This window comes from Egretta garzetta, unplaced genomic scaffold, assembly GCF_000687185.1.
Source record: "Egretta garzetta isolate BGI_Z169 unplaced genomic scaffold, ASM68718v1 scaffold51, whole genome shotgun sequence".
Lineage (NCBI taxonomy): Eukaryota > Metazoa > Chordata > Aves > Pelecaniformes > Ardeidae > Egretta > Egretta garzetta.
Window position 1 is genome coordinate 4,428,938 of NW_009258549.1, and position 21,856 is coordinate 4,450,793.

The window sequence follows — 21,856 nt, forward strand, 5'->3', positions numbered from 1 at the left end:
CGGTAAGCCTGAGGGCACGGGCCCTAACGGCGAAGTAAAAAGCTTTTCCCGGGGGCCTGCTTCTTTCTTTCTCTCGTGTTCTATTTGTTTTCCTTATCAGCGTGAAGCAGCACAAGGTGACTCCTCGTTGTGCAGTGAGGGCAGAGGCTCCATTTGTTGGCTGCTTTGTTTCAAAATTCCTACTATTAATAAAAATAGAGGCCTTTGGGTGAAAAAGATGCCAGGGTCAGTATTATAAATGGGACCTAGGAAGACTGAAAAAGCAACTTAGCCACATAAACTGGCTTTTTTTCCGAAGCAGTGATAGTGATTCTCATAGTCTTGTCTGTCGTGACCTCTGAAAATCACATCTGCCTCTAACACGAGCTTGCCACGGAGACTCTCTTACTCAAGACATTACTGCATTTAATGTGTACTCAACAATAAAGATTTCATGGTCTTTTAAAGCCTAGAAGGCAAATACCAGAATACAGGTTTCTTTTTTTTTTTTTTTGGGGGGGTGGTGGTGGTGTGTGCGGTGCTGCTGAAAGGGACAAGGAAGCCTTGCTTCCCTTAAAGCATGTGATGAAGTCAGACAATTTAACTTCTCAGTTTGCCATTTGTGACCTTGGCCAATGTGTTCCCTTTTTGTAGGGAGCCAAAGTAAGAACTTGGCTTCTAGTATTCTGAAAGTACTTGGTGAAGCTTAATTCATGTTTTATATTAATTCCTTACTTTAGAGGTAGGTGTTTTAGTAAAGTATAGCTTTTCTAATTTAAGAAAAAGTTGCAGGATAGCACCATTTCAGTTAACTTGGTATATTCATTCTTAATTGTTAAATAGTTTTAAATTTGTACTTTGAACAGAAATTACTACTCATAAAATGAAGGCAAATCCTGTATTAGGATAATGGCTTGCTTCTCGTTTTATGGTGTGTCATCAGATGAGAACAAGCAGTCATTTACTAAAATTAATATTGCATACCATAAAACAAAGGCTATGCTAGCACAGTGAATATGGGGAATTTAGTATTTTAAGAGGCTGTCTTCCATTGTCAGACTCAGAGCACTTATTTTTTTTACCCTGCGAAGGACTAAATCTCTGACGGTAATCAAACATGCTTCTAGGTGATCTCTTTAGGAGGCAATTCTTTTTTTTTTTTTGCACATATGTAGCAGCCTAGAGAATTAATGAATATGAGAATCACTGTGATAGTGCCAGCATTGACCATGGCACGTGCTATTAGCATCGGTTCTACTCATCTCCTGTCCTAGAACTGTTTTGGAATTGGAACTGCATAGGAAGCTTACCTCTGAGGAAATTAAATTGGAATCAGCCTGGTTGGAGCTGGCTGCCCTATTTAAAGTACAATTCTTCTAACAGCTCCAAAGGGTCAAGATCTTTTTCTTACCTATCTGAGAGATGCTTTTAGTAACATCCCATTTCTTGAGCCACGTTGGCTGAGGAGTGACTAAATGAGTACTGTAAAACTCTAAACTGTCTGAAGTATCACGGTTTTATTGAAGGCCTTGTAGATAAGTACTGAAATTGTTTATGGGAAGCTTTGTGTATACTGGCAAAATGCAGTGTTGGCTAGAGCTAAACTGGTCTTCAGAACCCTAATTTTGGTTGCTCTTTGGAGGTGGATCTAGACAATTAGACTGCATTTACAATTTGATTATACCACACTGCTTTTTTTTAGGCTGAATCATGGTGAATCTTGGAAACTTGGCCAGTGTTCTTAGATCTGGGAGGATGAGGAAAGATGGTATTTTGGGTTTCAGCTAGGATTTCTAGGAGTGATCTCCCAGATAGGAGTGCATGTAGCACAGTTGCTACTCTTTTGAACATGAGCTTTTGCTTACTGGACTTACCTACCATGTCTGCTTCCAAAATGTAAGCTGTTTCTGAATTCAGACTTCTCTTGCATCTGGACCATTCACTGTAGTGAGCTAAACGCAAGATAGCTAGCTTTTTGAGATGAGCTTTTAAAATCTATAAAGATAAGTGTTGGCTTCCTTAAGGAGATTTCAAAAATAATGACCCATTTAATAGGCTGGCTTTTTTGTGTCTTTTAAGGAAGTTTTTCGCCTACCAAAATACTGATAAACTTAGGAGCCCTGTAGTGATTACTGCCATTCCTTTTACTGAAATTTGAATAAGGATGCTCAAGTGCTGGGATAACAGATTCAGTGCCAGATGAGAGATTACTTGGCAGCTGTTTGCTGGGTGATCACTCCAGAAGTTAACAGTTCCTGGATAAAAAAGAAAATGTTGCTGGCTGCCTAATTCCCTTGGCTGTTGATCTCAAGGCACTTCTTAGTGCTCAGTAAAAAAAAAAAAAAATACCACCACAGAAGCGCTCCCCCCACCCCAAACCACCTACTGTTTCAGGGAAGAGTGAGAGGGAATGAAGCTGGAAACTGTTGGGCTTGTGGCCTTTCCTTAATCTTGTAGTTCTGCCACCTCATTTCTGAGGTTACAGTGGAAAAAAGACAGGCACAAAGAATCCGCAGGTGTGATCAGTAATATATTGTGGAGTCTTTATGAGGAGAGAGAGCAGACTTTTGAACAAGGCAGTGTATGCTGTTGCTCATCACTGGTGACAGATCCTTAGGCTTGTTGGGTGCCAACATGGGAATAGCCATATTGAATCAAATTAATTCCCAACAAAGTAGAGATGTGGGATGAGGTTTAGATCCAAGTAAAATGAAGACAGCTCTCGTTTAAAAGGTACCTTTTAAAAGTCTTATGTAGACAAAGAAACTGATTGGCCTAGGTGATAATTTTAACCAGTCTTACAGGCTGTCACAGAAACAGTTTTCCAGACTTCTCTTGCCACTCTCCATGTCCAGTTGGGATACTTCACCTCAAACACGCTGATTTTTCTCCTTTCCCCCTCCTGGTAGCCTGAAGTTGTGGTCATGCAGAAGTCAACTACTTTGTATTGCTACTTCTGCGATTACCATTTGAATATTTATATAGTATTTGAATAAATACTGAATTTCACCAAGCCATTTAATGAATTAAAAAGGTACATAGAACTGTATGTTCAAGATTTTGTCTGAATTTCATCTGACATGTTTCTTTGCACCTCTTTTTGGAGAGCACTGCTTCACCTTTTTATCATAATCAGCTTTGGTCCCAGGTAAGACTAGAATGCTATGAAGTCTCTGCCATTGCTTTAATTTGCAAATCTGTTCTCTTTCTTTACTGTGATTTATAGCGAGATGTAGTTTTCAGTTTTATTGGGTGACATGGAGGAACTCCATTAATCAGTTGGGCTCTACAGGATTAGTTTGGGGGGAAAAAGAAGGAATTACTGCATTAAAAAAATCCAAACCTTTCCTGGTCTGGGAAAGAGATTATTATTTTTCCATGAATATTGAAGAAAACCTTCAGTGTTTCTTCCAGCTGCTCCAGCAGTTGGAGACTTTCACAAGATATCTTGTGAGGTAAAGACAGCGTTGTCCACGGCATTAATTGTGCTGGGTAAATGCTTGGGGTGGGGGGGAGAGAGCAGAACAAAACAAACACAGAAGTTATGTGGCTACTAGGTAAAAAGCAGCTTATGTACGTTAAACAGTGAGAAGCTGGGTGGTGTTTGGTTTGTTTTGGGTTTGTTTTTTTGCTGGTGGAGGAAGGAAAAGTCTCACTTCTGACACCTGTGATAAGTTCTGGAAGTTCTATACTAAAGTGCAGCATGGTGAAATTTGATGACTGGGTTTCATTTGCACTTCTGGGAGAGCAGTGCCCTCTCTTGTACCGCCATGTTCACTTACTTCAGATCTTCTTTAATGAAAATGGTGTGCAGCTGCTAGGACTGTATTGCTCTCACTGAAAGCTGTATATCTAATAGTTTAGGACTGTTTGGTTAAAAAACCAGACTACACCCTTATTGCTAGTATGCTGGCTATTATGATCTTGCCTAGATTTCCTGAACTCTTCGTTCTGTAAGATACTAACAAATGTTACCAAAAGGACAATAAAACGAGATTTGGATAAAAATTCGTGATGTCTCATTGATCGTGATTATTTCAGGCAATGTTTTCAATGCTGCTAACAAAATTGGAAAAAATATTCACAGCGAAAAATGAAAAATGTTTGAACAGATCTAAATAATTGATTAGCATTTCTGATAACGCAGAAACAGTGGTCGGTACTGTGATCTGCACAAGGAATATTTGCTGATTTACAGTCACACGTACCAAAGGGATATTTAGTGCAATACTGCTATGTTTATTAACCTGTACTTATCAAAACCTTGTAATGCTAAAGTAGAGGATGAAAATTTAAAAAAAGAATTAAGATTTAAGTGTAATACTGGAGGAAGAAGAACTCTGAACTCATCTTCAATCTGTTTCCAGACTTCTAGTGCTGATGACTGAGACTTTCAAAGGATGTAAGAAATGCATGTGCCAAGTCCTTGGAAGTTTATGGAGGCTGCTGGCTCAGTTTTCAAAGCTGCATGAGAGCCTTTTAACCCTGAGCACTGACCTGTCTGTTCTAGGTCGGGTGCTGTAAAGGTGTCTTGCCACAGCCTGCCCTTCTCCCATGTTCCAGGGAAATGTTTCATTGTGGAGGCTGCCAAGCGAAATTTGGGCTTTTTTTTTTTTTTTTTGGCATTCTCTGCTGATACGTTCAACCGACAGTATAGTTCACCTGTCCTGCTGTTAACTCACCTGTAGGGCAATTGCAAGGCTTTTCTTAGGGGAAAGGTGAGGATGCCTTTGTGAGAGTGAAGATGAATAGCACGTGGATCTGCGCAGCCAGGTTGGTGAAGCTGATATGTTTGTTCCACATCTTGTCTCTCTCCTGCTCAGCGTTGCATCGTAGACAGGCACATGCATCAAAGTCATTCTAGCGTTGCAATTCATCTCACCTTATGTCGAAGTAAAATAAGCTTTTAATGGTATGCAGGGACCCTGCATAGGGAACTTAGTATGTGATGGTGGAACAGATGGGTATCTACTCAGTCCTGTTCCGTGTCACCTGCCAGTCCTTCAATATAAACTCCATACCAGTGAGGAAATACAAACCGAGGGTTAACTTGCCTTGGAAACTACGTAGGTAGTTCTCCACCGTGGCTGTAATATGTCAGGAGTATGGCAGACTGTTGTTTGCTTAAGAATTATTTTAGCGTTGCCTGAAAGCAGATTTCTTAGAAAGCATAAGGCATCTGGTGCTATAAATAGGAATGTAAAATAATTTGGTAAATGATACCTGTTCTGGGTAACCTGCTGTCTCACTGTTTAACATAATATGCGGTATTGTATGATCAAATGTTCATTGGGTGCCTTTAAAAACCTTTGCAATTTTTCAATTCCTCAGCATGTAAAATCGCAGGAATAATAACTGAAAAACAATTGGTTTGTTGATATGTTATAGGAATTCACTCTGCAAGGTTCCAGTACTAATACTCTCCTTTTTCCAGCATGCCTTGAATAGTGGGATACGACGCTACCATGTTGCTCCTGTCCTATGCCAGCGGGCCAAGGTGGCCATGAGCCACTTTGAGCCTAATGAACACATAAATTATGAAAAGCTGGAGAAGAACATCAACATTGTCCGTAAGAGGTAAGAAGGGAGGAGGGAAGAGGGGAGGGGTCAGTGTGCAGAATTCAACTCTGCAGTGACAGGAGAGGAGGGAAAAAAAATGTCATGGCGCCCTGGCATAGGCAATATTTACTAGGGAGAGCAGCTTTGAGCAGTGGCAGTCACAAACATAGTGAAACATGAGTTGTGGTGTCCCCAGGTAGTGGTGGGGAACTGTGGGAAGGGTTGAAGGTTACGATGAAGCACTGCAACATGCAGAGAACTAGGCCAGTGGAGAGGAGGTGCTAGGAAGCGCTCTGTCCTCTTTGTTTAATGCCCTCTTTGAGAAGCCTTCATATTGGCCCTTGCTCCTTTCTGGGGAAGCAGTGCGTGGGCAGTGGTCATTATAGGCTAATGCTCCTTTGCACTGTTTCGACAGTGAACATTCTCCTGTGTTCCACTATAGGCATTAGGCACAAAAAGGAGGGCTAGGAGTTTGTAGCATAGGTAAACACAGTGACCTTAATCTGCTGATGGAGGGTTGCTCCGTTTACCTCAACAGTGGTTTGTATGACATGTCTGTCAGTCTTTGCATCCTTTGTTAAATGTGGTAGCTGTCATTTCAAGTCATTTTATCTACTTAGTCACTTCTTGGAAGATCTCACCACTGACATGAATAGGTTCCTCACCTGATACAGCTGCAAGGTCTGAGGTCATGCAACTCCGCTTAGTTGCACATGCTTGCTGTGGGATCTGGTATTTGTGAATTGAGTCTGACCTCTGTCTCGCCTCCTCATTTGCTGTCCTGAGGTATGGCTCAAGAAATGAGCAGAGTCAATGTTTCTTTTACTGCGTAGGAAGATCATACAAGAAAGCATAAAGTGACATCAGTCCATATACTTTTGAACTCTATGGACTGAACCCTTGTTTTAGCCAGCTGCCAGTTGATATTTCAGTGCTGAAAGAAGAGCACGCAGCTTTCTGTGTGTTAATAGGTCTTAGAAGTCTGAGTGATACCGGAAAGCATTCCATTACATGCTTAAAAGGGCAAATGTTGAAGTACACAAGATGCTGATACTAAAATTCTTCTCCCCAGGCTTGACCGTCCCCTGACTTTGTCTGAGAAGATTGTATATGGACACCTGGATGACCCAGCAAAACAGGAGATTGAGCGGGGCAAGACCTACCTGCGCTTACGGCCAGACCGTGTAGCCATGCAGGATGCCACTGCTCAGATGGCAATGCTACAGTTCATCAGCAGTGGGCTGCCAAAAGTGGCTGTGCCTTCCACCATCCACTGTGATCACCTCATTGAAGCCCAGTCAGGTGGTGAAAAGGATCTTCGAAGAGCCAAGGTCACTATTGCAGAGACTTACATGCTATCTGTTCAAAAGCCTCTGTCTAGTCAAAGGAAGAGATTTTCCCCAACCCCCCCAGGACAGCCACGAATCAGATATGGTAACAGGCTGCCTGTGGCGGTCAGCTCCATAGATAGGTCAGATGCAGCGAAGAAACAGAGTAAATGGATCTTTGGGAGTTTTTCAGCTGAGGTTTATCCATTACATGGTTTAAAGACCATGAATGTAGGAAAAGCTAGTCTTAATCTGTTATATCCTGTGAGGGGGGAGCAAATAAGTAGTTTCGTTTCCCAAGCTGTTTGCTAGTGATTAGCTGAAGAACACTAACTGAAGCATGTGCAGCTTTCAGGGCTAGTAAGGGTAGGTATAAATGTGTATAGAAGCACGGAGGATGTTGGTTTTTATTTGGGAATTTCAATGTGGTGTTTGTCCAACTGCTGATACACTGCCATTTTTTAAATTCCCCACTTGCTGTTTTACTGCTTATTCCTCCATAGGGGCTTCTGGTAAACATAAACACATTTACCTCTGTCCGACATAACACAGTGCCTCTGCTCTTAGCATAGTGGGGAGGTGGGGGAAATCTTGCTACTCCAGGTGGACCTAGCCAAAGTCCACTGTCTGAGCCAGGAGGAATTGTGCCTTGGCCATTTATACCAAAATTTACAAACAGTAAGCAGTTTGTGGGGGCTTAGCTGCATTTTAAGATTTTAGTCCATATCTATTCTCAGAAACTCCTGATGTTGAAGTAACTGCTTCTGGCTTCCTCCTTGAGGCCACAGTAAAGCAATTTACAGCACTCAGGTGAATTTGGAGAGTTCTTGCTCTGCTAGTCTCAGTCTTAAGTTGTGCCCAAGTTGTGCGATTAAGAATTTGGGACTTAAGAAATAAGGCAGTTTCTTTTCTTCCCTTCACCTCCTGTCTTCCCCTCCCCCTATTTCTGCATTTGTTCTCTGTAGTGCAATTATATTCGCTGCAGCCCTGAGCTGAGCTGAGTCCCTCCTTTGCCATCCACTCTGAGCAGAGCAAGTAAAGGTCCTGCCTTCTTCTGACTGGGTTCTGCTTCTGCTGCTGCCAGTTGGCACACAATGAATGCTGGCAGGCCGGAGAGTGGTTTGGATCTGCTCCTGGCACATCAGCGTGCTTTACTGGGGGAGGGATGCACAAACAGAGTGAAGTGACCTGACTCCCAGTGGAAAACGAGGCTTAAAGAACTGCTGCTGCCTCATGGGAAACTTCAGCAAATGTGTGCTGAGACAATTCTTCCATTATCTCCAGTTTCCCCTTTCTCTTTATTCTGAAGTGTAGCTGCATGAGAACAGTCTTTAAGAAACTCTCTCCTCCTACTGCTTATCTTATCTGCTCTGCTGCTCCTCTGCCAAGAACTATCAGGACATAATAGTGTCATACTTCCTTGGCAACTGTGGTTATTCTCACAAGCAATTTTCACAGTGTGACCTCCACCAGTAATGGTTATAGAGAGCAAGAAAGGCAGCATTGTGTGAGTCTTAAACAGGGGGCTTGGTAGAATGAGAAATGACACCCACCAACTCCCCTGGCAGTGACCAACTTCCAGTTCCATTTCTTAATCTGTAAAAATAAAGCTGAAAGCCTTTTCTAAAGTGTTTGAAATGTCTGCAAAGCATCTATAAAGCAAAAGAAACAGCTGGTAGAGAAGGAAGGAGGGGGTATAAGTAGAGAGGAAAATGGGTTAAAAAAAAATGCCCTGAGAATACAAGAAATGAGCAGAGCATTTTTAAATGCTTTATTGGCAGGGTTTTCCTTTAATTGTGCTATTTTCCTTGTGTTAATTGGAATTGGAAACTAAAAAAGATGCTTTAATAGAGCTACAAGTTGGATGAAATTAAATGGCCTATTACAACTGACGGGCAAACAGTCTTGATCCCTTTTGGTTTTAAGAGTGTGATGTGCACCTGCCTCTAGCTGCTACGAAACCATGGAGCAAACTACAGACAGGCACGGGATGGAAGGGAATGTGTCTGAATGAGCTCTTGATGTATGGAAGGACAAAATGCGTTACTAATACTGTGTGTTTCCCCGTGTGAATAGGACATAAACCAGGAGGTGTACAACTTTCTAGCAACGGCTGGTGCCAAGTATGGAGTGGGATTCTGGAAACCTGGGTCTGGAATCATTCACCAGGTAAAGCATGTGTGCGTTTGTAATCTTTGAACACGCAGTGGCTCTTTTACCTTATGGTTAAGAGGGTGCTCAAGCGGCAACCCTTAGAGAATTTCACTAGCATAGGGGAACAACTTGCCTTCCTTGAGGCGGGTGGGGTTTCTTGCTCTCTCTCAGTTATCTTGACAACAGTGGTTTTTCTTAAAGGTCATTTTGGTCAACCTGTAACTTGATGCGTGATTAGGCAGTGCCAACAGCATGCCATGTGAATCACAGAAGCTTGAAATATCTTAACTGCTTGTGGGTTGGCTCCTCTTGGTATGATCGGGACAGTAAGGTGATGCCATGAAGCTGGCTACATAGGGCCAATGTGAATTGCTTTTGGTGGTAAGGAAAGCAGCTTTGGGAACATGCTTTTTTTTAGGCTTATTTTGTATGCAGTTGGTTCCATAAAAACCAGGAGAGTATATAAGGACACTGAACAGAGCAGCTTACTATAAGTATGCAAGAATAGCAACACATAACGAGTTGCTGTGTGAACTGAATAAAATGCAAAACAGTTTCCAAGTATGACAATCTCTTGTTATAGCACTTGTACCTTAAAAGAATATCACTGTCCTAAGGTAACTTACCACTTAATCAGGCTTTTTATTTTTTAAAACCAACAACTCTGGCAGGATTTCCCTAACTTGCTCTTGGTTCATTTGCTTTGTGGGTCCAGTAGACATTTTTCATTGTTCCTCTGAGTCACAGGCAGTAAAAATTGCAGTACAGCACAAAGCAAAGGGAGTGGAGGGGAGAACGGATGACATCTGTCAGCAGGGAACTTGTGACCAGGTGCAGTCAAGAGTTCTCTGCTATGTTTTCTTAGCTACAAAATGAGTTTGTTACTAAGGTTACTTTAACTTGGTGTGACGCAACAGAGAAAGGAAATAGAACAGGTGAACTCTCCAAAAGGTTGTGGGAACACCTCAGGTCATTTGTGCTCTGAAACCACTCGTAACATCTGTCATGTGGCAACGTAGCTCCGTGCCATGGTTACCAGCTTTCTTGTGGCTGACTTTCTCTGGCTGGAGAAAATTGGTTGTGTTGTATAGCTTCAGAATCCAGCTCTGGCAAAGTGAGTCCTTGAAAGTGACCTTTCTCACATAAGTGCATTAATGTCAGCTTCAAGCAAATAAAGGTGGAAGTACTAGAGGAAAAACCTTGGTCTTCTCAATAAAGGACCACCTTAGCTCTGTCCAAGCTGTTCTCTAATGCATGTGCTGTGAGTTCTGTGCTTCCCAGAAAGGCTGTCCATAATGCAGGTATGGCACATACACAGCGAGAAGTTCATTAGCTTGAGTTCTCTATTGCTTTACTATCATAGAAAACTCATAGTTTTCATTGAAGAACTGTTCTGTGGCTTTGCTAGTAGATGAAGAGTCTTGCATGGAATCAATAGCAGCAGTAAGGGAAGAGCAGCCTCTTGGTGTATTTGTGAGGGATTCTTCTATGTGATTGGGTTTTGGCTGGCAGCATGAATTGGGGGAGCCTGTTGGTATTCTACTGCTGTGGGAGCATAAGGTCTACAGAAGGTCTCTCTAGCATTGGATAGGTGAATAGGCTTGCTAAGCAGTTGATCGAGGGTTTGGAGACTAATGAACAAACTCTTGAGCCCTAGTGAAGGTGGGACCTTAGCAAAAGCCTAAAATGGAAGGAAGGGGTTTTCCAGTGAAAAAATGGAGGTATTTTTTAAAGTTGTCTTGCTATCCTGGGATGAGCAAGGATCCTTGGGCTGAGACTTGGTACCTTGTTCTGTCGTTACATCCTCCACAAGGAGGTTGAAACACAAGGAAATTTACAATCCAGAACAAATCCAATTAGTTTCTTGCTACTGAAATTTGCAAATACAAACTAATCTAAATTCTTGTTCTTGTCTTTTTTTTCTTGCTGTCTTCCCCCTCCTTTCCCAACAATCAAGCAAGCAAACAATCCATTTTTATTTTCAGATCATTCTAGAGAACTACTCCTACCCTGGGGTTATGCTGATTGGCACAGATTCACACACCCCCAATGGAGGTGGCTTGGGAGGAATCTGCATTGGTGTGGGCGGAGCTGATGCTGTAGATGTCATGGCAGGAATCCCTTGGGAGCTCAAATGCCCAAAGGTAGGAGCAAAAGGAATACTAATCTTCCATGTGAAGGGTGAGGTACAAGATATGTAACAAACATTGGTTTTCAGGCACTATATGTATAAGGCACTACATACCATTACAGTCTCGTTTGCAATCACACACTGGCTCATACAGCTGGTCTATGATTCATTGGCAGCTCTGAGTTTCCATTTCCAGCCTTTTTATTCAGGGGCTGAGAGCGATAGGTGAGTAGTGATCTCCCTTCAGCTGACCCTGTCAGTGGTTTCAGCCCTGGTGCACATGTTCTAATACTTCAGGATTTTCTCCTTTTGGGTATTGTGACCACCCAGATTCTCAGGAAAAATTCTGAGGAATTGTTTTGGCTGCTGAAAGGAAATGGTGTCAACATTTTTTTTATTTTTTTTTTTCCGTTAATGTTGCTCAGGTTATTGGTGTAAAACTGACTGGCAAGCTTTCAGGCTGGAGTTCTCCTAAAGATGTGATCCTGAAAGTGGCTGGCATCCTCACTGTCAAGGGTGGAACAGGCGCCATCATCGAATACCACGGGCCTGGTGTGGATTCAATCTCTTGCACTGGTAAGACAACACGAATCTCTTACTGGGAGTGGAATATTGGTGGAGCTGGGTGTTGAGTTGTCTATGGGGGCTGGGAAGGGAATCGGGCAAGAAATGCTAAATGTTCTCCCTTAACCTGGCCGGATGACTAGTACATGGCAAACTGGGAGAGTGGGTGAGGGTGGTGTAACAAGCTAGCACTCCCTCTCAGTGAAAAAGTGACCTCTTCTTGTGACTTTGAGAACACTGAATGGTTAATCGTGAAGTATCCTGTAAGATGTTGTGTCAGGATAAGAGTGAGTGTGGAGGTATTCCAGCATATGCTTAGAGGGTAGAGATGTCAGAGATAAAGGATGACATTTTCATTTCAGCCTAAACTAGGCTGTGGATAGAGGAAAGAAACAGGTTGAAGGAGGTACATGTGTGACAGGTGTTAAAGAAAACGCCTTTTAGAAAAGCAGGGCAGAGGGGAGACCAGAAAGCAGCAGTTTGTAACATGCAGTCTTACACTAGCTAATTGCAGGTCTTGGGTGCTGAATTTGAACAGCAAAAATTGCAGTTGTCTGTAATGATGCTAGTTAGGACGAGATTACAAGTGGTGTCCCTTTGGCTTGTAGTGCAGCCTTCAAGCTGGGCTTCTCTCCATTTGCATGGCTTGGCTACAACTTGGAATATTTGGTTTTACAAACTGAGAGCAATTTCAGATTTTTCTTCAGTGAAATCAGAGGAATTTGACCTGTGATACTTGCTTCTTGCTCATTAAATGTAAAACAGCAGCTTCTACAGGTTCATTGCTGTATCCTTGAAAGGCAGGGGTGATCCCAGTGCTGTGAGCAAATGTTTGGTTTGGTTTTTTTTTTATTGTGTTATGTCACTCTAAGCTTTTTATTCAACCCATTAAATTTCTCTCAGATTTCTGGCTCTTCCAGTAAAGGTAAATGAGGTGGTAGGGAGGGACAGGACACTCATTGCAGGTAGCAGAGACACTACTCTCTGCTGTAAATATATTTGGTGCTCAGTGCAGTCCCTTCCACTACCTGCAAGAATCTGTGTGGCTTTCAGCTCCTTGCAGAAAAGTCTGGTCACAGGCACTGTATCGGTTGGAAACGTTAGGGGCTGAGCCAGCCATTACGCAGTGTGTCCTTGCTGCTGTGGAATTGGGTTTCTGTGATTAATGCCCTGATCTCTCTTGGCTTTGCTGTCTCTTCCGTGGACTGACTTTCGGAGAATTGGATGGCCTTGGACTTTCCCATTGACCCTGTGGTCTCTTCTCCCACTTCTTCTCAAGGTATGGCAACAATCTGCAACATGGGGGCTGAAATTGGAGCTACCACATCGGTCTTCCCTTACAACGCACGGATGAAGAAATACTTGGGCAAGACTGGGCGAGCTGGTAAGAGGGCTTAGGGGTTGAAGTGGGTAGAAGTACAGGTTCAAGTGAAGGGGAACAGCATCCTCCTACAATGGTGTCTGATGTGACTTCTGACCTTCCATGGTCATCTGATACAAGTGGGGAGTCTGTAGATGAAGTGGCTGGGGAATACAGTGGACCTCCCGTGTTTAGCCATTCCAAGCTTTTTCTTTTCCCCTCGTATTTGCTGCACTTTTCAGATCTCCCTTCTTTCTTGTTCCAGACATAGCTGCGCTGGCAGACGAATTCCAGCAACACTTGGTACCAGATTCTGGTTGTCAGTATGACCAGGTGATAGAAATCAACCTCAGTGAGGTAAGGCTTCCTTCCTGCTTGCCATCTTGGATGTGATGATGTGACTCTGCTTTGTGTGAATGAGGACCAAGCTGGGAGTTTGATGCAGCACCCCTGGTGCTGTGCTAGAACATATAAAAACCACTCAGGTCTGCTTCACTGACAGCTCCTTCTCCAGCGTTCATGTAGGAGAATCCTATTTAAACAGCTTCCAGATAGAGCTATGAAAGGAATTGATTTTCTGCTGTGTTTTGGGGTTTTTCTTGGCTACTGTAATTTCTGACTTTGTCACTGTTTCTTAAAGCTGAAACCGCATATCAATGGACCTTTCACACCAGACCTGGCGCACCCTGTGTCAGATATTGGTGCTGTGGCAGAAAAGGAGGGCTGGCCTGTTGATATCAGAGTTGGTGGGTAGCATTTGCTCTTTCCTCTGCCTTCATCCTTGTGGCATAAATGTTGCTGTCTTGGGATAAGTGGTTGGTCACGTACCTTGGGAACCAATCCTTTAATTACTGCTGTATGTCCTTTGACTTTGCTCTGCAGTGTCATCTCTTCATGGCCATATGAATTTGCTGGGAAGAGTAGTGACCACCTGGGCCAGGTCTGTGGGATCAGATCTGGGATAGTTGGAGGGATTTTAATCTCGAGAGGCAGACAAGGTTTTTTTTTCCTTCTTGGAAACTTCTGAATGATTAGGTTGACAGAAATGTTACCTGTTGAAGAGCACCTTTGTTAAAAGTCTGTTGCATGAATTTGTCTGTTGCAAAGATCTGTCAGGAGCCAGGAGCATGATTGTCAGTCCTCCCAGCAGTTGGCTGTAAGGCTCTTGGGACACAGTAAAGTTAGTACTTGCTGTCCTAAAGAGCAGGCTTGGACACTTATGTACTTGCTTGTGGGACGGCAACTTGTCGGCTGGCTTCTCAAGTGTTGCTTGCTGGGGGAATGAAAAGAATGCAAATGCATTGTAAAGGCCACATCCCAGGTGGGAAATGCATTATTCCATAGTGTTACAAATAGGATCAAGAGCAGCTGTAACTGAAAAAGAATTTATTTTTTGCTGGTTAGCACCAGAATGCTGTCAGGACAGCATAGTATGTCCTCATGTGGTAACACAGGATGCTTTCTTTTCATCATTTCCTCCCATTTCTTGCCATCTTGATTTGAAGCCTTTTCTGTCTTCATGGAACAATACCTCTCTGTGGTAATTTGCTTAACCAAAGTGCAAGTAGGCGACACTCTGATCTTGTAAAACAATAACCAGACTAGTGACCAGGTAGTGCGTTCTGACTGCAACTTCCAAAGCTGGACAAGGGATTGCTTGTGACCGCAGTGTCTCGCTGGAAGGCTTGGCAGTGTTAGTACCTGAAACTGTTTCAGATTCCTTGTCAGCAGAAAACATGGTTGTCCCTTGTTTTTTCTGCTGAGAGGTGAGTCAAGGAGAAGATTCCTAGAATGGGGGGCTGCAGTAACCACCTCCCTGTTTCTGTCAACCACCACAGGCTTGATTGGCAGCTGCACCAACTCCAGCTATGAGGACATGGGACGCTCTGCAGCAGTGGCAAAACAGGCACTAGCGCATGGATTGAAGTGCAAATCTAAGTTCACAATCACACCAGGCTCGGAGCAGATCCGTGCCACCATTGAAAGAGATGGTTATGTGAGTATGACTGCTCTTTATGCTTCCAAACAGCAAGTGTTGAACTCTCTTCCTGACAGTACTCAGGATTCCAGAGGTAACTAATGGAAGCCTCTTAAGCTTTGTCTTCATTTATTGCTGGAGGTGCAGTTACTGATATAGTGACCAGGCCTGTGGGTCTCGTTGTCACCTTGGCAGTGTTTTGACCTGATACCTTTACTACCTGGGCGTGTAAGAATGGGACTGGACAGGGCTGAGACAGTTATCAGGAACTGGGGCCCTGAGGAGATGACAGTATGCATAGCAAGGGATACCTTTTGCTTCTGCGATTCTGTGGATGGCCGTGGCTTACAAAGGGCTAGCACCCACCTGCAATCCAGCTTTCTCCTTTAAGAACAGTTTAGGATGTAAGCAAGCCCTTTGTATGAAGGAAGTTCCCATTCTAGGCTAAACTTACGTCAAAACTCCTGTTTGATTAAAGTGAGGTGTTTCTGTAGAGGAACCACCACCTACTTTCTCACCTTTTCTGTGGGGAGCAGAAAATGATGTTTTACTTAGTTCTGATATTTAGTAAATACTAGATGCTGTCACAGCTTGGGGACCAACTATGTAAGTCTATGTGTGGGTATGTCCAGCCAATGCTTAATGCCTCCTCCAGCAAGTCAACAGTCATCATTTTCCTTAACAGCTGTCCTCTTAATTGAATTGTTTGCTGAATGGACTGAGCAGGCACACATGCCTGCCTGCACTTTCACCAGTTCCCTACCTACATGAACAGGAAGTGAGTAGGATATTAATCGGAACAGCCAATGCAATCAAATATCCACGTTAACTTGCAGCTTTACTGGGATCAAACTCCATGTATTTGTAAAAGTGACTCAAAATTGCAAGTGAAACAAGGAGGGGCATTTTCTCAGGCTTGGTGCTTTCTGTTAGAAGATGGGTGTCGTCTTCCCCTGAAAGAGCAACCCCAGAAACTTAATCCAGATTTTCTACTAGTAGTAACAAAGTTGTTCTCTGCCCCCAGGCACAAATCCTGCGAGATGTTGGAGGGCTGGTTCTTGCCAACGCTTGTGGGCCATGCATTGGCCAGTGGGACAGGTAAAGTGAAAGATGGACCTCACTCTAGCTTCCTATCTTTTAGGTCCTAAAGTGCTCTGTGAAGCCAAATTTGATTGTAAATATAACACGCTGGGAGTTAAAAATCAATGTTTAAAAACTCATTGGCCATAGCTGTCTGATATGCACTGGAGGAAGAGAAATGAAAGACTGCAGATCTATATTGAGCCTTTAGATGAACGAAGCTGCAGAATGGCCACAAGTGTGGCCACACCTGGAGGCTTCTTATAGTAGGCAAAAAAAGGGGAGAGCGCTTTGTTATTTGCGAGAGTGTGGACTGGAGTTTGTACAGTCTTTTTAAAGTAGGAAGAGTGAATTGGTCCAACTTCAATCACTGGAGTGGCAGGGAGGAAAATTCCCAATGGAAGGGATGGGAGACATTCTCATGTGGCTTTGTTGTTGCTAATGGTGGGATGTCCAGGGCACGTGTTGATTATTGTTTAGACAGGTCAACAGTGCTCAACATGGGCTATGAAAACTACTCCAGGAATCAGTGTCTGACTTGGCTTTGCATTGTCCTTGGTTTTGAGTCTGTGCTTAAGGGAGGAAAATGTGTCCAGGCACCGATTCATGTTTCCAAAAGATAGTGCTGGTTACCAAAACCAAGCTGGGGTGTTTTAGCAGCAAGACATCTAGAAGCAATATTCCCTTTGGAAATTTTTGAGCGTGTTTGTTTCTTTCACAGGAAGGACATCAAGAAGGGGGAGAAAAACACAATAGTTACGTCCTACAACCGGAATTTCACAGGTCGCAATGATGCCAATCCAGAGACTCATGCATTTGTGACCTCTCCAGAGGTAAGAAACAGCCAGATGGGAGCTGTGGAAGTGTTCAGGGTGTTTTGGGAGCTAATTATTCTGCCTGCAGAAGAGACTCAGGGCAGCTTGGTTTGTGGCTTGGCTGCTAGTTTTGAGACTGTTAGGTGTAGGACTTTCAAATGAAGAAATGGGGGTTAAAATATGCCTTTAAACTTACCGTTTTTTCTTTCAGATTGTCACAGCCCTGTCCATTGCTGGCACTCTGAAATTTAACCCTGAGACAGATTACCTGACAGGAGCAGATGGGAAGAAGTTTAAACTAGAAGCACCTGACGCAGATGAGCTGCCCAAGCTGGTAACTGCTCGGTCCGGAGACGGAGGGCGGGAAGGCCCGTCACTAGTAGTGTTTTGTATGTAGTAAGGGAACTTCCATGCACTGACCTCTTCTGTAGTGTTAAAGATGGAATGGGTGTGGTTGCCTGTATTGGCTTCTTCTCTTCATGTTCTGTTGGGGATGGCTCAGGCTGATGATTTTCCTTTCTTCTTTGGAAGGATTTTGACCCAGGCCAGGACACCTACCAGTACCCTCCCAAAGATGGCAGTGGGCAGCACGTGGATGTGAGCCCCACCAGCCAGCGCCTCCAGCTTCTTGAGCCCTTCGATAAGTGGGATGGCAAGGATCTGGAAGACATGCTGATCCTCATCAAGGTCAGGAGCGGAGTAGGGGAACACTGTTATCACAGGGCTGCTCAGGCAGGGGTTTGCACATCAATTGCTAGAAGCTTTGGATGTGCCTTTGAGCTATCTGTGATTCCCTGCCCTATAACGGCATTGTTACGGAAAGTGAAGCAAGAATCTTCCTTCCAGGTGTTTCCTTCTGATACTTCTGTTATAACTGAGAGACTCGTCTCCTTTGGGCTAGTGGTTAGCTAATACCATGAAAAATGAAGTTTGTTATACCATGTAATACAATCCTACCCATACCATGCACTCTGCAGAATCTCTCCCATTTATAACCTGCAGCGGAAAGGTGGATGGGTTCTTTAATTAGCATCTCTAATACCTGACTGGTCCAAGATGCATTTTGCCTGAAATGAGGTCGTTAGGAATTTCTCATCCATCAGTACGCGTGTTCTCTTCCCATTTTATAGAAAGATAAATTACTTCGCAATAGTTAAACATTGCATTTCAGTCTCTCAGTGAAGACGTGGCTTTCTCCTCACTGCCTGTGGTGAGTTAACAGGATGAAAACTTCCACGGGTTCTGAAATGCAACCCCTTGGGAATTGACTTTTGGGAACACTGCTGATTCTCAGAGGCAGAGTGCTGCAGGTACTCCCAAGGGCCAAAGTGAGCTGTGCTTGAGGTTTTGACACAGGCAATTCCTTCGCAAGCACTTTGGAACTTACCAGTTGGAAGGCCATTATCTCTGGTTGGGAATTCTCTTCTTACAAGCTGAGAAGGCTTATGTGCAGGTTGGAAGCTTAAACACTTGGCATCTTGCTGACCTCCCCCGGCGGGGAGGCTGAGCTGTAGCAGGAAGGGCTTAATTGCTTTTTGTACCTGAAGATCCTGCTGCTGAGGGAAGTGAGGACACAGCAGGAGGTGTCATGACTAAGCTCATTTTTGTAATTTACCCTTTGGAACAGGGATGTTCTTCCTACCCAACACACGCAGAATGACCATCGTGTTCTGCCTTAGAGCGTCTGGATTCTGTAACCGATGCGATTCTCTTGGGTTCCTGCCCTTAAAAAGAGATGTGGGGATCCTTCAGAATAAAAAGTGCTGAGGAAGGGTCAAGTCACTAATCCATCCTAACACATTCTTCTCTTCTACTGCCCTTTAGGTAAAAGGGAAATGCACCACTGACCATATTTCTGCAGCTGGACCGTGGCTCAAATTCCGTGGCCATCTGGACAACATCTCCAACAACCTGCTCATCGGCGCCATCAACATTGAAAATGGCAAAGCCAACTCCGTGAGGAATGCATTAACGCAGGAGTTTGGGCCAGTCCCAGACACAGCCCGTTACTACAAGGTGAGACTTTCCCCTGACGCATCTATTTTAAGATGCTGTTTACACTTTGGGCAGCCTGTGCCAAGACTGAGGATCTCGCTCTCCTGCTCTCAAGTAACAGCAGCTGTGAATTCACTCAGGGCTGAGGCTTTTTCTTGAGACTTGCTCTGATTGTGGCAGTTCTTGTAGGAGATCTCTCCCTACCCTGCTACAAGGGAAGAGGGAGGAGGATCTTGTGACCCAGAGGCAACTAGAAATCATAGACAAAAGGGGAAGAACTCCTTTAGGTACTGCACACCTTACAAGTTGCGGGTGTCATCAGACTGCGACTAAATCTCTCCTCTTGGAGAGTTTCACCTGTGACTAGTCTAATGTTTAAATAAACTCTAATCTTGTCTCCTTCATTCTTTAAAACTTGGCTTAGTATCTCAAGAAATGTCCTTTCACCCTCTGGACAGCTTGGCAGCTGTCTCAGATTGGTTCTTCCAGTAGACAGAAGTTAAAGTTTTCCGTATCGCTTCCAGAAGTAGAGCAGGAATCATGGCTGGTGTGAACACTGCTCTGGCACAGGACCGTGGAAGGAAAAGTGGCAGCAAGGGTTTGCTCTGGGTCCCCAGGGCAATCCTCCTCAGCCCTCCTTAGCGAAGGATGGCAGTGCCTAACTGCCGTCAAGCACTTAATTCCTTTATTTCTGTCCTTCCTCAGAACCTTCTGGGAGAAGGTGTCATAGCACAGCACATAGTCAGTAGCATAGCACCAAAATTAGATGTGTGGGTGGATATTTATTGTTAATGCCTCGCTTGGGTGACTGCAGAAATGTGAATTTCTTTCTTTTTGGCACAGAAAATGGGTGTCAAATGGGCAGTTATCGGGGATGAAAACTATGGTGAGGGATCAAGCCGGGAGCACGCAGCACTGGAGCCGCGGCACTTGGGGGGCAGGGTCATCATCACCAAGAGCTTTGCCAGGATCCATGGTGAGTCGCGCTTCCCCTGTCGTGTGCAAACGGGACGTATTTGGTTTGGGTGGAAGCGGTGTTTGCCTCACCCCAGGGCTCCACGCCTACGGGCGCAAACCTGATCTGCTGACAGACTGTTTGCATGGCCCCTCTTGTCAGGAATCCCCTTACATACCTAGCTAGATACACTGCAAACAGTGGATATGCTGATTTTGCTACAAAGATGGTAATTGTGGCTGGAACACTACCCTGAGAAGCACCAGGCAGCCAGAAGGTACTCGCGATCCCCTGCAGCGTGCTGTTACAAGCGTGCATGGTGGTTTGTTCTCCGCAGAAACCAATCTGAAGAAGCAAGGTCTCCTGCCTCTCACTTTCGCTGATCCAGCGGACTACAACAAGATTCATCCTGTGGACAAACTAAGCATTGTGGGGCTGGCAGACTTCGCGCCCGGAAAGGTAACGATTGGGGTGTCGTCTCATTGCACTCGGGGAGTCAGGGACGCGCCACTGATGGGGAATGGATGAGATGCTTTGCACCAGTGGTCGGGGGGGCGAGAACAAGCCAGAATCAGGTCGTGTTATTCTGAATGGTTGCGAGAAACCCTTGTACAATATTCTGAATTCCTGGACTTGTTGCCTTAAGTACCAGGAACTGCATTAACGCTTCTATGTTAAGACACACACCCCCTCCCCCCCCGAGCTATAAGTTTTCATTTTCAACCCTCTAAAAACAAAAACATGTAGGAGTTTTCCGGTGAGAAGCTTCCTTTAACTTGCTCGCTTGAAAGAGAAGGGGGGAAAATAAAAACCATCTTCCTTCTTCATTTAGCCTCTGAAATGCATCATCAAGCATCCCAATGGGAGCCAAGAAACAATCATGCTGAACCACACCTTCAACGAGTCACAGATAGAGTGGTTTCAAGCCGGCAGTGCCCTGAACAGAATGAAGGAGCTGCAGCAGAAATCCAGCTAAGTGCGCACAATGCCCCAGGTGCGCTGGACTCGATTCAGCTTTGGCATTTTCATGAAAGTGCAATTCCATGCCTACTGTTGGAATAAATGTCTGATCAAATGTAACCATAGCTTCCTTTTTGTTACGGTACTTCCTCTTCACTGACAGTATGAAAAGGGAGTGCCGCTAGGCTTACTTTTGTCTTTTAAATTCCCTAGCTCCCTTTTTCTATTTTGGCTCAATTTTGGTTGTCCCACAGTTATTTATATTTGGAAATAACCAGCTAAGGTGGGTTTGTCTGCTCAGTTGGTTGTTTTCTGCCCATTCACATTACCGATGGCTAAAGAAATAAAACAAAAATAAAGAATGTGACCATCTCTTCTGCCTCGTTGTCGTTACATTCATAATCCTGCTCTTCCCTTTTCACTGCTGCCGGGAGGGTGGGAAAGGACTTCTTGGAGATGCGAGATGTTGAGGAGTGTCTCAAAGCCACACAGCTACCACCTTGCGAGCTCTGACCTTGTGAAATGAGCACAACAGCTACTAAAGGGCACCAAAGATGTCTTCTCCCTTTATGCACTACCCCAGAGCAGCCCCTGCAGAAGCCTCTTGGGCTGCTGAGGCCCTTTACTTGCTTCACCTGAATTTCTACCTGTACAAACAGCTTGGGAGGCATTCTGCAGTTTGCTTCCACTGTGTCCAGATGAGTGTATGTCTGAGCACTACTGCTCTACGGACGCCATTCAGGAAGTGTATTGTCTGTGCACATGGACCTCAGTTACTATGTGAGCCTGAAGAATTCTAGGCTCCCTTTTAATTAGGGCAATGCACCAGGAATAACAGTTCAGAATTAAGGGGTTCTGACGACACTGCAGGGAGGGCGCTGGTGACTCAGGCTTTGTTTTTGCAGTTGGAGGTTAAGCAGACCCACTATCCCAGGGAATTATAGCCCCTTCCTGCCAAATGCGGCTGGCTTTGTAATTACGTGCAACATCACTCTCTT

The 21,856-nt window shown here is 44.3% G+C and overlaps 1 protein-coding gene across 1 annotated transcript; it reads left to right on the plus strand.

Moving 5' to 3' along the window:
* Positions 1–5,413: 5,413 nt before the first annotated feature.
* Positions 5,414–21,201, plus strand: ACO2 (aconitase 2). Its single transcript, XM_035903226.1, has 17 exons — positions 5,414–5,556; positions 6,611–6,869; positions 8,943–9,035; positions 11,006–11,164; positions 11,577–11,727; positions 12,995–13,099; positions 13,341–13,432; positions 13,716–13,821; positions 14,914–15,071; positions 16,078–16,151; positions 16,855–16,966; positions 17,160–17,282; positions 17,480–17,635; positions 18,773–18,964; positions 19,787–19,919; positions 20,236–20,357; positions 20,731–21,201. The coding sequence occupies exons 1-17, from the start codon at positions 5,483–5,485 to the stop codon at positions 20,872–20,874; spliced, it is 2,253 nt and encodes a 750-aa protein (XP_035759119.1). The 5' UTR covers positions 5,414–5,482; the 3' UTR covers positions 20,875–21,201.
* Positions 21,202–21,856: the final 655 nt, after the last annotated feature.

What these genes read in the sequence shown, in the direction of transcription:
- ACO2 (XM_035903226.1), top strand. Translation starts at nt 5,483, where the DNA reads ATGAGCCACTTTGAGCCTAATGAACACATAAATTATGAAAAGCTGGAG. An exon ending in CAGATGAGCTGCCCAAGCTG is followed by an intron (nt 17,283 to 17,479) that starts GTAACTGCTCGG and finishes CTTCTTTGGAAG; the next exon opens with GATTTTGACCCAGGCCAGGA. An exon ending in ACACAGCCCGTTACTACAAG is followed by an intron (nt 18,965 to 19,786) that starts GTGAGACTTTCC and finishes TTTTTGGCACAG; the next exon opens with AAAATGGGTGTCAAATGGGC.